This window comes from Leptinotarsa decemlineata, unplaced genomic scaffold, assembly GCF_025532065.1.
Source record: "Leptinotarsa decemlineata unplaced genomic scaffold, Ldec_3_MD MMD2_tig00026354_RagTag_RagTag, whole genome shotgun sequence".
Taxonomy (NCBI): domain Eukaryota; kingdom Metazoa; phylum Arthropoda; class Insecta; order Coleoptera; family Chrysomelidae; genus Leptinotarsa; species Leptinotarsa decemlineata.
Genome location: NW_027412702.1, coordinates 2,961,148 through 2,974,662, shown reverse-complemented (window position 1 = coordinate 2,974,662; position 13,515 = coordinate 2,961,148). Strand labels below are relative to the sequence as shown.

General features: G+C 33.8%; 1 protein-coding gene across 6 annotated transcripts in view; it reads right to left on the bottom strand.

Annotated features, from left to right (window-relative positions):
• Window positions 1-212: 212 nt before the first annotated feature.
• ClC-a (chloride channel protein 2) overlaps window positions 213-13,515 on the bottom strand; it is a 61,528-nt gene continuing 48,225 nt past the window's right edge. For 5 of the 6 annotated variants that reach the window (XM_074184397.1, XM_074184400.1, XM_074184398.1 and 2 more), the window contains 6 exons: window positions 11,186-11,309; window positions 10,867-11,136; window positions 10,591-10,814; window positions 7,942-8,273; window positions 6,372-6,474; window positions 213-652 (listed from right to left, as the gene is read on the bottom strand). In XM_074184397.1, coding sequence (XP_074040498.1) covers window positions 275-652; window positions 6,372-6,474; window positions 7,942-8,273; window positions 10,591-10,814; window positions 10,867-11,136; window positions 11,186-11,309 — 1,431 coding nt within the window. In that variant the 3' untranslated portion in view covers window positions 213-274. Of the gene's footprint in view, window positions 653-6,371; window positions 6,475-7,933; window positions 8,274-10,590; window positions 10,815-10,866; window positions 11,137-11,185; window positions 11,310-13,515 lie in introns of all 6 variants that reach the window. The other variant, XR_012467838.1, reaches the window with a different exon arrangement.

Here is a 13,515-nt window from a genome sequence, read left to right as displayed (position 1 = left end):
CCGTCGATGAAACTATGGACGCTAATCCAGTGAAGTTATCAGGTACTTCTGGGTAAGCAAGTCTTACCAACCTTTCGATTTCAGCCCAAACTCCTGTTTTGAATATTTAATGTATCTTAGTGTGATATTCAACTCAGAATCAATCGATATAGTGAATTTATTCACTGTAAAGTGTTTTATTATGTTAACTGATTAACGAACATGGACACCAATTATTCAAACAATTTTATTCGATACGTATTGTAATAATTTATAACGGCAATAAAAATAAATATCACATTTTGGAATCTTTTACTATTTCATGTACATTTTCTAGGGAATCTTTGATATCGCTGGCACTTATTTTTCCATTGCTTAGAGCTGTTGTGTCAGTACTGGTGGAATGAAGATTTCCACTATTCGCATCTTCGATAGCTTTTCTCAAATCTTTTAAACCTACCACACCTACGAGTTTCCCAATTGCAGTTACGTAAGCATGATTCACCCCAACCATCGAGAAGAGGGAATGCACTTTTAATAAGGATGTCCTTTCTACTAGCTGAAACGGAGCTGGATCTATATGACAAGCAGAGAAGTCAACCGGTAACTGCATTTGCTCTTCTTCCCATTTGATTTGGTCTTCTGGACTCATGTCACAAACCCTCTCACTCGGCTAAAAATTAAAAAATTCATAGAGATGAAGTAGATATTTCACTATTAACGATTACCTACATTAGCATAGATTATTTGGAAAGAATTCCAATATTTTGTTTACATCAGAAATCCTAAAACTGATATCAAAATCTTGATGTTGCCATACCTATGCATGGAAAGTTTGTTTTAGTAATTTCTGTCAATAACGTTTCACCAGCCAAAATCCAAAAGAATTTGATCGAATGTTTTCCTGGGATAGTATACTACATGGACTGAAAAGTTTCGGGCCTAACACATAGATGGCGATAGTCTTATTGCATTCACCGCTCTTTCAGTTAGTTTTCACCTTCGAAAGAAAGCTGTTGAAATTTCATAATGTTCCACTCATAAGTTTGTGAGTTGTTTTGCTAAGAGTGACATACTTTTGTTATTTTCAAAAAAATATGGTTCAAGCGAAGCAATGGCTTGAAAAGTGTTATAAGGACTTTGCTCCATCAGAAACAACAATCAAACATTGGTTTGCTGACTTCAAACATGGTCGTAGAGACAACGATGATGCAGAACGCAGTGGACTTCGAAATGAGGCAGTAACACCGAAAAACATAGAAAAAAACACAAAATCGTTTTGAATGATCGAAAAGTGAAGTTGTGTAATTTAGTTGACATTGTAAAGATATCGATAGAACGTGTTAGCTTTATATTGCATGAGCATTTGACTATGTCCCGCGCGAGCTCACTGTTGACTAAAAACAAGAACGTCTTGATGATTCTGAGCAGTGTTTGGCTATGTTTAAGCATAACAAACTGGAATTTTTGCGCCGATATATGACCAAGGATGAAACATGGATCCATCACTTCACTCCGAAGTTAAAAAACGATTGTCATCTGGAGAGCAACTGGCCAACCTCGTCCAAAGCGCCCGAAAGCACAACAATCGGCTGGAAAGGTTATCATCGTTTTGGTATTTTGGGAGGTGCGTGGTGTAATATTCATCAACAGTTATTTGGCGTTATGGGAGCGTTTGAAGGCCGAAATTGCGAAAAAACGACCCCATTTGAAGAAAAACAAAGTGCTGCTTCATTAAGAAAATGCACAGTGTCACAAATCAATGAAAACGATGGCAAAATTGCATGAAATGGGCTTCAAATTGCTCCTGCATATACTATATTCGCCAGATTTGGCTCCCAGCGACTGCTGGATGTTCGCAGACCTCAAAAAAATGCTCACCGGTGAGTAATTTCTCTCGAATGACGAGGTTATTGCTGAAACTGAGGCCTATTTTGAGGCGAAAGATAAATTGTTCTACAAAAGTCATATTGAAATGTTAGAGCGGCGCTGGAATGATTGTGTGGCTCTTGATGGAGATTGCGTTGAAGAATAAATCCAATTTTGAAGAAAAAAGCGTTTTCTTTTTCTTTCTTAGGTCTGGGACTTTTCAGCCCAGGTGTTACTTTTATCACTATATTTTCGCATTATGTTGTGACAGTATACTTTCATTCTTACCTTTTCGCAGTAGTTTGGAATTCAATAAAAGCGTAAGGATTCAAGGATTTCTGGAATTGATCGCCCTGTGGAATAGTAGCAGACTTTTCTTCAGACTCACAGGAAGGTGAAAGAAGATTCGTCAGTTAGCATTCAATTATACTAACACCAAATTATATGTTATCTTAGTTCGAAAACAAAACGTCGGACAGTGTTAATATTACTGGCAGGGCCGTCGCCATGGGGGGGATGGGGGGAGCCTCCTTCCCTGCTTTTTCGACTTGGGAAAAAGTTGGGAAAAGTTGGGATATTTTGGGCCATGAAGATAGAAAAAATTAATAGTAAACAAATGAATAAATATTAAGAAAATGAAAATGAGAGAAAAGAAAAGGAGAGGTAATAAAAAAAGGGAAAGAACCAGGAGAAGGTTGGGATTTCCCAAAATGCATAACTTGAAGAGAATTCTGAGTTGTTTTCAAAAAAGTTTAATTTCTCCCAAGTAAGAAAACAGTCCTGAACAGTCCACAAATTTTGAAGTGACAATTTGAAAAATTCCCAACTTTTCGCTGTTTTTCCGACTTGGAAAAGTTGGGAAATTTCGGGCCGTGATGATAGAAAAAATTATAGTAGAAAACAATAAGCACAATATTATTTAAGTGTTGTTTCCTTTCATTTGTATTGAATATTCCTATACATGGTGGATATGGTGGAAGACAAACCTTGGTGCAAAGTAGAATAATTTCCATTTTTATAAGAATATATAAGAATACATATATATATATATATATATACCGGGTGTCCCACATTTTATGTGACAGGCAATATCTGGTTTGTTGAAGGAGATACACAAAAATGTTTCATACAAAAGTTTTAGGAGTTCATGAGAGCTATATTTTGATATCATTTTTAAATATACAGGGTGTTTGGTGTAGGTGCTACAGACCAAAATTCCATTTTTTAAAATAGAACGCCCTGTATATCATTACATATTCAGATGCTACGTTAAATTCTGATATCATTTCATGTTTGGTTTTTGAAATTCGGTTACGGCGTTGTTGAGTTATTGCTTAAAATGTAAAGTCTTGAGAACGACTATTATTTTTAAAAATATCTCATACAATTATTCTCTCTGCATCAGATCACATGAAAATTAGTCAAAATTTTGGGTGTTCGAAGTAATGGTTTCAATTTTGAGTTGTGGAATTCAGTCAGGAATCATTTTGAATATGAAACAATTGCGAAATTGAAAGAGGTGTATTCGAAAACAAATCTTTAATTAATAACAATGTAAATAATATAACTTGATAAATCATTTCATAAGAATGGTAGGTACCTAGAAATGAGTCATAAAAATTGTTCAAAGTGATGCCCATTAGATATTATACAGGCTTCGAAACGTCGAATCACTTCTCTCGTACAAGTCGCTCTTATAATATCAGGCGTAATATCACTGCACGCTAGTCGAATTTTCATTTTCTGATCATCCACATTCAAAGGGGGAGTAGTGAAAACAATATCTTTTAAATAACCCCATAGGAAAAAATCAAGCGGTGATAAATCTGGGGAACGAGCCGGCCACCGAATTGGACCCTTATTACCAATCCGTCTATTTGGGTACGTTCTATCCAGATATTCAGTAACAACCTGTGAATTGTGAGGAGGAACACCATCTTGTTGCCACCAAATTCCTTGTCGTTCTGCTATGGGAATATCTTCCATCAACTGGATCAAATCATTTTCTAGAAAATGTGAATATCGCAATCCATTGAGATTTTCATTGAAAAAGTAAGGTCCTATGATGCGGCCATTGAACAATCCACACCATACATTAATACCCCAAGTAGTTTGAAAATTACTTTCGTGGACCCAGTGGGGATTTTCTTGAGACCAATAGTGACTGTTATGTCGATTTACAACTCCATTATTGTGGAATCGCGATTCATCGCTCCACAAAATTTGACTGAATATGTTAGGACTTTCATGTAATATTACCTAAATACAAGCAATGAATTCAAGTCGTCGTTTAAAGTCCGTGGGTTTCAAACCTTGTACCAACTGAATTTTGAATGAGTGGTATTTATTTTCTTTCAGAATTCTCTGTACATTAGATTTACTCACACCGACTTCTTCTGCAAGAGTACGGATAGAATCATGTGGATGAATAATAATATAAGCCAACACATTGATCTCTAAATCTTCAGTTCTAACAGATCTCGTATGATGACGATGCTTTAAAGTAGAAGGAAATGACCCAGTTCGCAATTTTTCTACAACTCTCGAAAAAGTACTTCGTGACGGAATGGGTCTGTCTGGAAAACGTTCTTGGTATAGACGTTGTGCTTGACGGCAGTTTTTCTGACATTCCCCAAAAATTAATAACATATTAATGCAATCACTTGGACTAAACGCGAAAGACATACTGTAGTTTTCGCACAAAGAACACAGTTACTGTTTTGCAAAGAATCATTGAATCGAACTGACAAGTAGATACAATTCAACAACATTTGTTACTATGGCATCAACAAGCATAAGCTACTTGATGAAATTGTGCAATATAAAGCAATTCACCCTCAAGTTAGTCACATTCTCAAGAATTTCAATATTATATTCAACTGATATCGATATCGTATCGTAGAGGTGAGAATAATGGTTTGTATTCAGTAGTAGTCTAGTTCAATTTAATAAAAGATATAGACTGGATTCGTGTACGAGTAAATAAGTTTTTTTGAAACTTTATATTTAAGGAAAAGTGCCATAACTCAACAACGCCGTAACCGAATTTCAAAAACCAAACATGAAATGATATCAGAATTTAACGTAGCATCTGAATATGTAATGATATATAGGGCGTTCTATTTTAAAAAATGGAATTTTGGTCTGTAGCACCTACACCAAACACCCTGTATATTTGAAAATTATATCAAAATATAGCTCTCATGAACTCCTAAAACTTTTGTATGAAACATTTTTGTGTATCTCCTTCAACAAACCAGATATTGCCTGTCACATAAAATGTGGGACACCCGGTATATATATATATATATATATATATATATATATATATATATATATATATATATATATATATATATATATATATATATATATAAGAATAAGAAAATTAATATATTATAGTAGTAACTAATCCCTCGGCTTTCAGTTCTTCGCAAGTTGGGAAATTTTGCTGGTGGAGTTGGAAAAATTTGGATTCCATCCCCCCCCCCCCCGGTTTTTCTTTTCGCTACGGCCCTGATTACTGGAGTTTTTTCCAACACTTAACATTTATTTTAACACCCCGACACGTGTTTGATCTTCCTCTTGAAGATGATCACTTGTTGACGATTACACGTGTTGAGGTGGTAATATAATTGAATCATGGGTTCTAAATGATACGAATTTTGGGGGCAATTGAGAGGCGGTACTTTTGACCGGCCTTGGTTCATTTTGTGTACTGTACTCACTCATAAATCTCTTTATAACTATATTATGTATACCGGGTGTCCTAATAGTGTTTATCAATAGTGCTAATATATTCATGAAAAACAGTTTCATTTAAAATGCATACATATTTTGTTAATAGAACACCCATTTGCCAAGTTAGTTAATTTATCCGGAAAAAGGAAGTAGTGCAAGAATTTATTGTAATAACTGTATTTAAATTGTTTGCTCAAAGATATGGAAGTTGTCTAATGAAATGGCTTGGACAACCTCAAAATAGCTTCTACACTGAGAGTGTATCCACTTTTCACTAACAGTGAGACTATTATTGAAACTTGATAGAAGCTTGTGATAATGAAAATTAAGATATGTTCTTGGATGAAATGAAAACTCATGACTGAAATTTAGATTGTTAATTGATTTATGATGTATTAAAAGTACAATATGACGTTACCCCAGTAACGCCATTCTTATTCTACCTAAAGTTAGCAAAATTTAGTAAATTTCTCGAAAATCAGAGGAGAATTACATTTGGAAAAGGAAAGAACAGTTTCAGAGTTGTATAGTCCTGCTAATTTTAAACAAATATCATACCGCCGTATTATTGGAATATTATAGCCATTGTTGGATTGAACTTTCCAGGCGGAGTGATCTTGAAAAGAACGCGTGTCTATGAGTATGAGATACCTCACATAATTAAGAATTTATTCTTCCTTAACATTCACTTATTGAAACATCAAAAGTTATTGAGACATATCCGTAATACAACCCAATGAAAACTGAAGTTTTTAATGTGAAGTAAAACTTTTGATAATTACCAGTTGAACCTTCTTTAGTGCAATGGGACTCATTGCAACTATTTGGCCGTTACTTTCTTGACTTTCTGCATTGCCTTCAACGTCTTGAAGTTGAGCCGATTTCCTTGAAAAAAAGAACAGTTCTGAATGAAATGTAACGTGATGGTTAACAGCTTTGAGATATATTTTCATATTTGTTGAACTTCTCTAAACAAAAATATTCTGTTTATTTTAAGACGGGTACCTATATCGATAACAATATTGATCCAAGTGACATCCTTTTCAGAACACTATGAAGAATGAATAGAAGGGGTTATATTTTCAGGAGTGATTAATTTCTGGGAAAGTTTTTGGCTTTCCACTACTCCATCTTGATACAAAAAAAATGAGGGAATCTTCCAAAGAAAGAAAGGAAGTAATCAATTTAAAAATAAGTAACTCTATACATGGATGTGTAGATCATGCAAAGAACTAACTTTCAGACATAAACTGAAAGAAAGTCTTCCTGAAACACCTACTTTCATATAAACATTGAATTACACGAAAGAAAAAAATTCTTTCGAAACAAATACTTCTATATGAACACTGAATTATACAGAAGGTACTTTTCTCTACTCAGTTTGTATTTCAAAAATTCTTTGTGGAATAAAATCAGATATTATTCACATGAGTTCTACTTTAAATTAATGGTAACAAATTGCACTTACATGGAACACTGTCATCCTCACTGGTACACATCGATGTTTCGCCGTAAGACACTTGCCCTAAGGCTCTTCAGTACCAAATTGGATAACATTATAGAAAATACACACACTTCATTCATGAATTACGATTTTTAATGTCACGGAATAAGCTTAATCTGCTTATGTCATCGATGACATCGTAATGACATTCATTCACCTATTTGATTTAATTTCAGCCAAGAGGAATCTTATTTGAATTGAAGGGGTTATATTTTTAGGAGTGATTAATTTTTTTCTACTACTCCATCTTGATACAAAAAAATGAGGGAATCTTCTATACTATGAAGAATATTTTCTAGATTTACCGGTGGTTTATCCCTGTGAAGATTTCATAGAGGTGATCAAAAAATGTTCATTAAGAAACCAAGTATTTGTGAAGAATTGGTGTGTTGTTTTCAAACTGTTTCAGTGATAGAAAAAGTGAATGTGTCTCTAGGAAACAATGATAATTATTAATTTTCTATCAGACAAATTCAATTTTGAATTTACTCTTATTCTATCTCAGAATAAAATGATAACAGTAGAAAATGAAGATTGGTGTTACTTAAATCATAGGAATTTATATTTCAAGAACAATTAAAAGTTTTCAAAATTGAACTTCCTAATACACTTTTCACTTCGTTTTATTTCATGGAGAAGTCATTACCAATAATGAGTTTTCAGATGAAATGCGACATTCCTAAATCTAAGTTCGTAATGTAGACTTATCTGTAATCTCAATCATATTAAAGTATGAAATCATATTCTTCATTTAGCAACTCTCTACATCACTGACCATTCAGACTAATTTTTCCACTAGTTGTAGTCATTGAAGTTTTTAATAAAACTCCACTACGTTACCTTCTCACCTGAAGATAGCTTCAAATGCCGATCTTATTCTGCTTTCTGCTCCTGTTACTGTGGTATAAGGTGTACTTCCTGGACTCGTAGTCACAAATGGCGTGAAACCCTTCAACGTAAATGAGTTCGTCTTTTTAAGAATCGATTTTTTGGGCTGTGAACCGAACACAGGATTGTATGTTGGTTGATCAAGATTATTCTCTGATGACTGTCTTTGAAGCATGTCTGGCGCTGGAACTACCTGAAATCTGGATGGCCTCCTTTTAGTTCTTTCTTCTGCCCTCTTTAGAGCTTCCTCAATAGCCTTTTCTTCGGCCTCTCTTTGTCTTATGGCGGCCACCTGTACACAGCGGTAACAATTTTAGTGAATATTGTATTTGAATTTTTCGACTCATAAAAGCAGTATTGAAATTTAAATTTCGCATGAGTATACCTTCTATGGAATCCCATTAATAGTATTCCAGATTACTAAGCAGTTTATTATGTGAAGTCGTATCAAAGGCTTCTGACAAGTCAAGAAAAATTGCTATGCATTTGAATGACTCTTCAAAGCCATGACGATTTGTTCTGAAGAATTACTTATAGCTTTCTCAGTATTTCAAAAAAATCCAAATTGTCTGTAATCAAATTATTCTTCACAATGAATGGGGATAGTGTTGTCTTTAGTACCTTTCCACTGTTTTGGAATCTTACCACATGAAACACAATTATTTGTAATATGAGAAAGAGGTTTTTGAGTTCAGAGATCAGTTATAATTTCGTTCACCGATCCGATACGGGTTGAAGATAAAGTGAAGAATCATTTGGAGTGTCATCCATAAATTGAACAGGTAAAACATATTTTTCTGTATTATTTTCAACACAATGAAGACAGTGGCCACTTTTCTTCATAATTTGTATATTCTCAATTTGATTTTTGCTTTTTGTCTCCGCAATATTATCAACTATAGTTCCAAGAATCATTCGTTAATAACCACTCATTACTTAATATTTACCTGGTTACCTAGAATTGATATTGTGATTACCTTTTCTTGAAATCTAGCTGATTACCTAGAATTTTATTATTAACTAATTAATTTATGTTACTACTGCTGTACAAAATGAATTGTAGAATATTTAAATCTAACAGTTCAACAGTAGTGAAAATTTCTTACAAACGTTTTGGATCCATCTTTATTAAATCTGTTAGAAATATATTTAACATTGGCGCCATAGTTATAAGAAGAATGTCTAATGAACTGTTGGTATATCAATAATGATAATAATAATATTAACTACGGTGAAAACAATAACAATTATAACTTGTCTTTTATTGAGGATAAATAAAAAATAGTAATAAATAAATAATGAGACTGATGGCGAAGTCTAGCTGTGGCTATTCTACTTAACGTGCCAAAAGAGATTTATTATAGTGAATCAAATAATTAAATAATGGTTGACTGCTTCATTATCAGAGAGATTACACAGGTTATATGATATGGCGCATAACATTGTTTCGGTAATTAAGAGTGCATACTTATGAGAAAAGTTTGAAAAAGAAGTAAATTTTATAATATGTGATGTGTAGAGTGGTTGAAGAGTTTGTCCTGTTGAGCATGGTGAAGGTAGACTTGTTTCTGACATTCTTTGAATGGATTGGAGATCGAGGAGTGAAGCAACCTATCAGGCTTGGTGGGTCAGGATTATTCAAACGTTTTTTAACGAAGGCATTTGAGTGAATTCGTCTTCTATTTTCCATATTGAGTCAGTTACATTCAATGAGATCATGAGAGATGGGTTTAAATTTCCTTATTCCAAAAATGTGTCTACAACAACTATTTTGTATATATCTTTTGAACTCGCAATTGATCAACGATTGCTGGGCATGGACCGTAAAAGAAGTCACAATAATTGAGAATATGTCGATAACTCCAAATGACCTCAAGTGATCCAAAAGCTCTACCTACCAGACTTTTGATGTACTGGGAGAAACGCATATCAGAATCTATGGTGAGTCCCAAATTTTTAGCTGAGTCACTTACTTGTAAGGGGTATGTGAATAACTATGTTATTTCTCAAAAAAAAATTATTAATTTCATTACCAAAGAAAACTGTTTTAGGTTTATCCGAATTCAGCTTCAGACAGAGTTCTTCAGCTGATTTTTTGCCCTTTTTAATTCATCGTTAATGATTTCCATAGCTGCGTCTGAGCTGTCTATAGGTACAACTGTGAATTTTTTTCAAAAGCCTCGTGAAGTTGCTTTTTTTGTATAAATGTCAGATATTGTTTAAATTACATGAATAGTCCTAATGCCGCTTTAAATGGTTTACAATTATGGAATTGAAAAAAAAAACAAAATTCGAAATGGGAATGATCATAATCAGATATGTTTTTGAGGATTTGATTTAATTATAATTGGTTTTGCCTCAATTTCTGGTAGGTTTTACTTTTTTATTGACATATATGCGAATGTACATGTAAATTATTATTTCCAAAGGTTGATACTGGTAACGCTACAATTATTGAGATTTTTCGTTCTCCAGTTCAATAGTCCAACCTTGTATATCTAGAACTATGCCTCTCTCTCCCCAAGTAGTGGCTGCAGAAAGGCGCTACTCGCCTGTAGGTAATTTCACGGGAAATGTTCAGTTAATGAACAAATATTATCTTAACTCACCTGTAGCCTTCTTTCTTTTCCTATGTGCTTTTCGATGAGTTGAATTAGTTGTAACCTCTGAATGGAACCCAGTAGGACCATGCTTTCTGGACTATCTACTAGTGGAAAACTTTGTAACCTCCTGTTTTCTTTCAGAAGAGTTTTCAGTTGATTATAAGACATCGTATAGAAAATATATTTCACATCTCTAACCATAAAGTTTTCTACATGAACGTTATACATTCCTGGAAAAGAAACTCGTAGTTCATTAGTTAATTACATTATCTGTTACCATACCGCTACTACTTGGAAGTAGATCTGGAAGATACGGCAGTTTCTTTATCAGAATTATACTATCGTAGATACTGGGCGACAGGAGACTAGCTATAGCGTTTGAAATCAACACGGATATCATTATCGGAATTATGTGGGTGATTTGCCCTGTCATTTCGAAAACAATCACAGATACTGAAATGGTATGGGTGACAGATCCACTGAAAGCTGCCGCACCAACTGTGGCATATCCTCCAGGGACAATCGTGGCTACTTTTCCTCCATATTGCATTCCTTAAAAGGAAAAAAAGAAATCATCACATTAAAAAAAATATATACCAACCATTTGGAAACCACCAGTGCATCAATTCTCCAACTATTCTTCCGAATGCTGCTCCAATTTTGAATACGGGAATGAAACTTCCACTGGGAACTGGAACCGTTGAACAAATAATGGAAAAGATGAACTGCAAATTAAAAAATAGTAGAATAAGTATCGAAAGGTTTCAATTCAGTGTCGCGCATCAAGTCCTTAGTGCTCGGTAACCAATTGTTTCATAAAAGGGCCAGCCAATGATGACCCATTCGATAAATTCTGTTCCGTTCTGCAGGCCAAAGGAGTCAAGTTACTTCATCGAACATAATGTGTCTGAACAACTTTTTAAAAAACGTTACTTACGTTGACAGTTTTTTATTTCATTTGGAAATGAAAGTACATGATTTTGAATAAAAAAAGTGTGCGTCTCGGAACGCCTGACAGAAGTGCTAACTTAAACTAATTTAAGTTGAACTATTTAATGTTGAAATTGTTTAACTTGAGAAAAGTTTGGGTTATTACTTGAACTTTATGTATATTAATATGTGGAATGAAATGAATAAAAAACACTTTTGTCTAAATATCTACCGCTGTTAGATTTTATTTATACGACCGATTTCGGGTTCGACCCCATTATCAAGTATAAAACTTTATACCCTCTATAAATAAAATTTACCAGTGGTATTTAGACAAAAGTGTTTTTCATTCATTTCATTTGAGTCATCATGAATTACCATAAAGTAAACAAGTCATCAATCACACATATTATATTAATATGATAATGCATGGAAAGGTTATTTATTAATAAAATCTTTTATTGATTATTTTGTGTATGTATATGTATAATAGCTATCATAAGCCATCTGTCACTTTTGTAGAATTGAATAATGATACTAATAATGTACATACACAAAATTAGGACACGTTTTACATAATAATAGTATATTATATACCTAGGGTGAGAAGTGAGCTATCATTTACCAAGCATTTTTATATACTGAGGCGCGTAGCGCCGAGGTCAATATAATTAATTGAAAAATGGGTGAAAATTCAAGTGACGATGATTTAGAGATGATGTGTACCCCGCCTGAAGTTAAAATTATAGAATTGTTCTCATTATTTACCTAGGTGTTTTTTTATTATCATTATTTATCAATGGTGAGAAATATTAATTCTCGTTAGGGGAATGGAGTAAATAATAGCAATTTCTCAGGTTGGTAGTGGAAGAAAGAATATTACGTGCTTGCTAGTTATACTTTCATAATACTGTCAACAGTATATGTCTAACGCACACTAAACAATGAGCATCTGCCCGACGAGAGAGTAGGAGTCTGCATTCCGCTGACGTATGCGTGAGAGGAAGGGAAGTCAGTCAAACTGGCGCCGTTACGCGTTAGGTAACGAAGCGGTTTACTCTTCCATAAGAAGTTATCACTTCAAAAAGTAAAACAGACACACATTTTTCATACAATGAATACTTTGGTTTACTATATACAAATTATTCCATGGTTAACAAAACTATCAGTTATTTATCTTTTGTCAGAACAGCTCATGTCGCTCTCTGACGCCAAGTGCCTTTATACGAACTATTTGACTGAATAGATTACCTGTAAGAAGTAGGGCTATAGAGTCTAGTTCAAAATGGTTCACTTTGTGGTACTGCCATCATAATGAGTATGAGTGGATCAAAACTTTAAAGCAAACTGTTCAAAATATCCAGGCACACAATTCTCTCGAAATTTTTTTAACAATATTTGTGCCGTATACTCCAAAATGCTGTCATATCCTTTGCAGTTTCTTTAAAGCATCTGCTGCTTTTTCAAAAAGCAGTGTTTGAGGAATAAAAATTGCTGAATATTAATATGAAATAGCCCTAGCTATAAACTAATAAATTGGAATTTATCCCATACTGCCTTTTTAGGTCATGTGATACATCATTGGAATATATTTTCTCTCTATCCCTTTTCATTATATTTCCTAAACTGGTTCATTTATTATTGAAAAATCCGATGATGAACATTTTATTTGAGAAAAAATTTAACATTAGGTATTTGCTTTCGGTCCTCATAATGAGGAAAATTGACAAGAAACAACAAAAATAGCAACGAAGTTAACGAATAATGACCTCCCTTTATGTTATTTAAGTTATCGGGGGCTAGTAATCGACATTCTCTAATGGAGGATTAGAAAGAATTCGAAAAAAATGTATTAACCTTCATTGCCTTGGTATAAATGGATGAAGGTATATGTGATTCACCTTCGCTGAATTTGGGTTCAACAGAAGAAGGTGTATTGATTGTATTGAGTTCAATTAAACGTAAATTATATTTCTGGGGGAAAAGGTTTTTGGCTTTCTT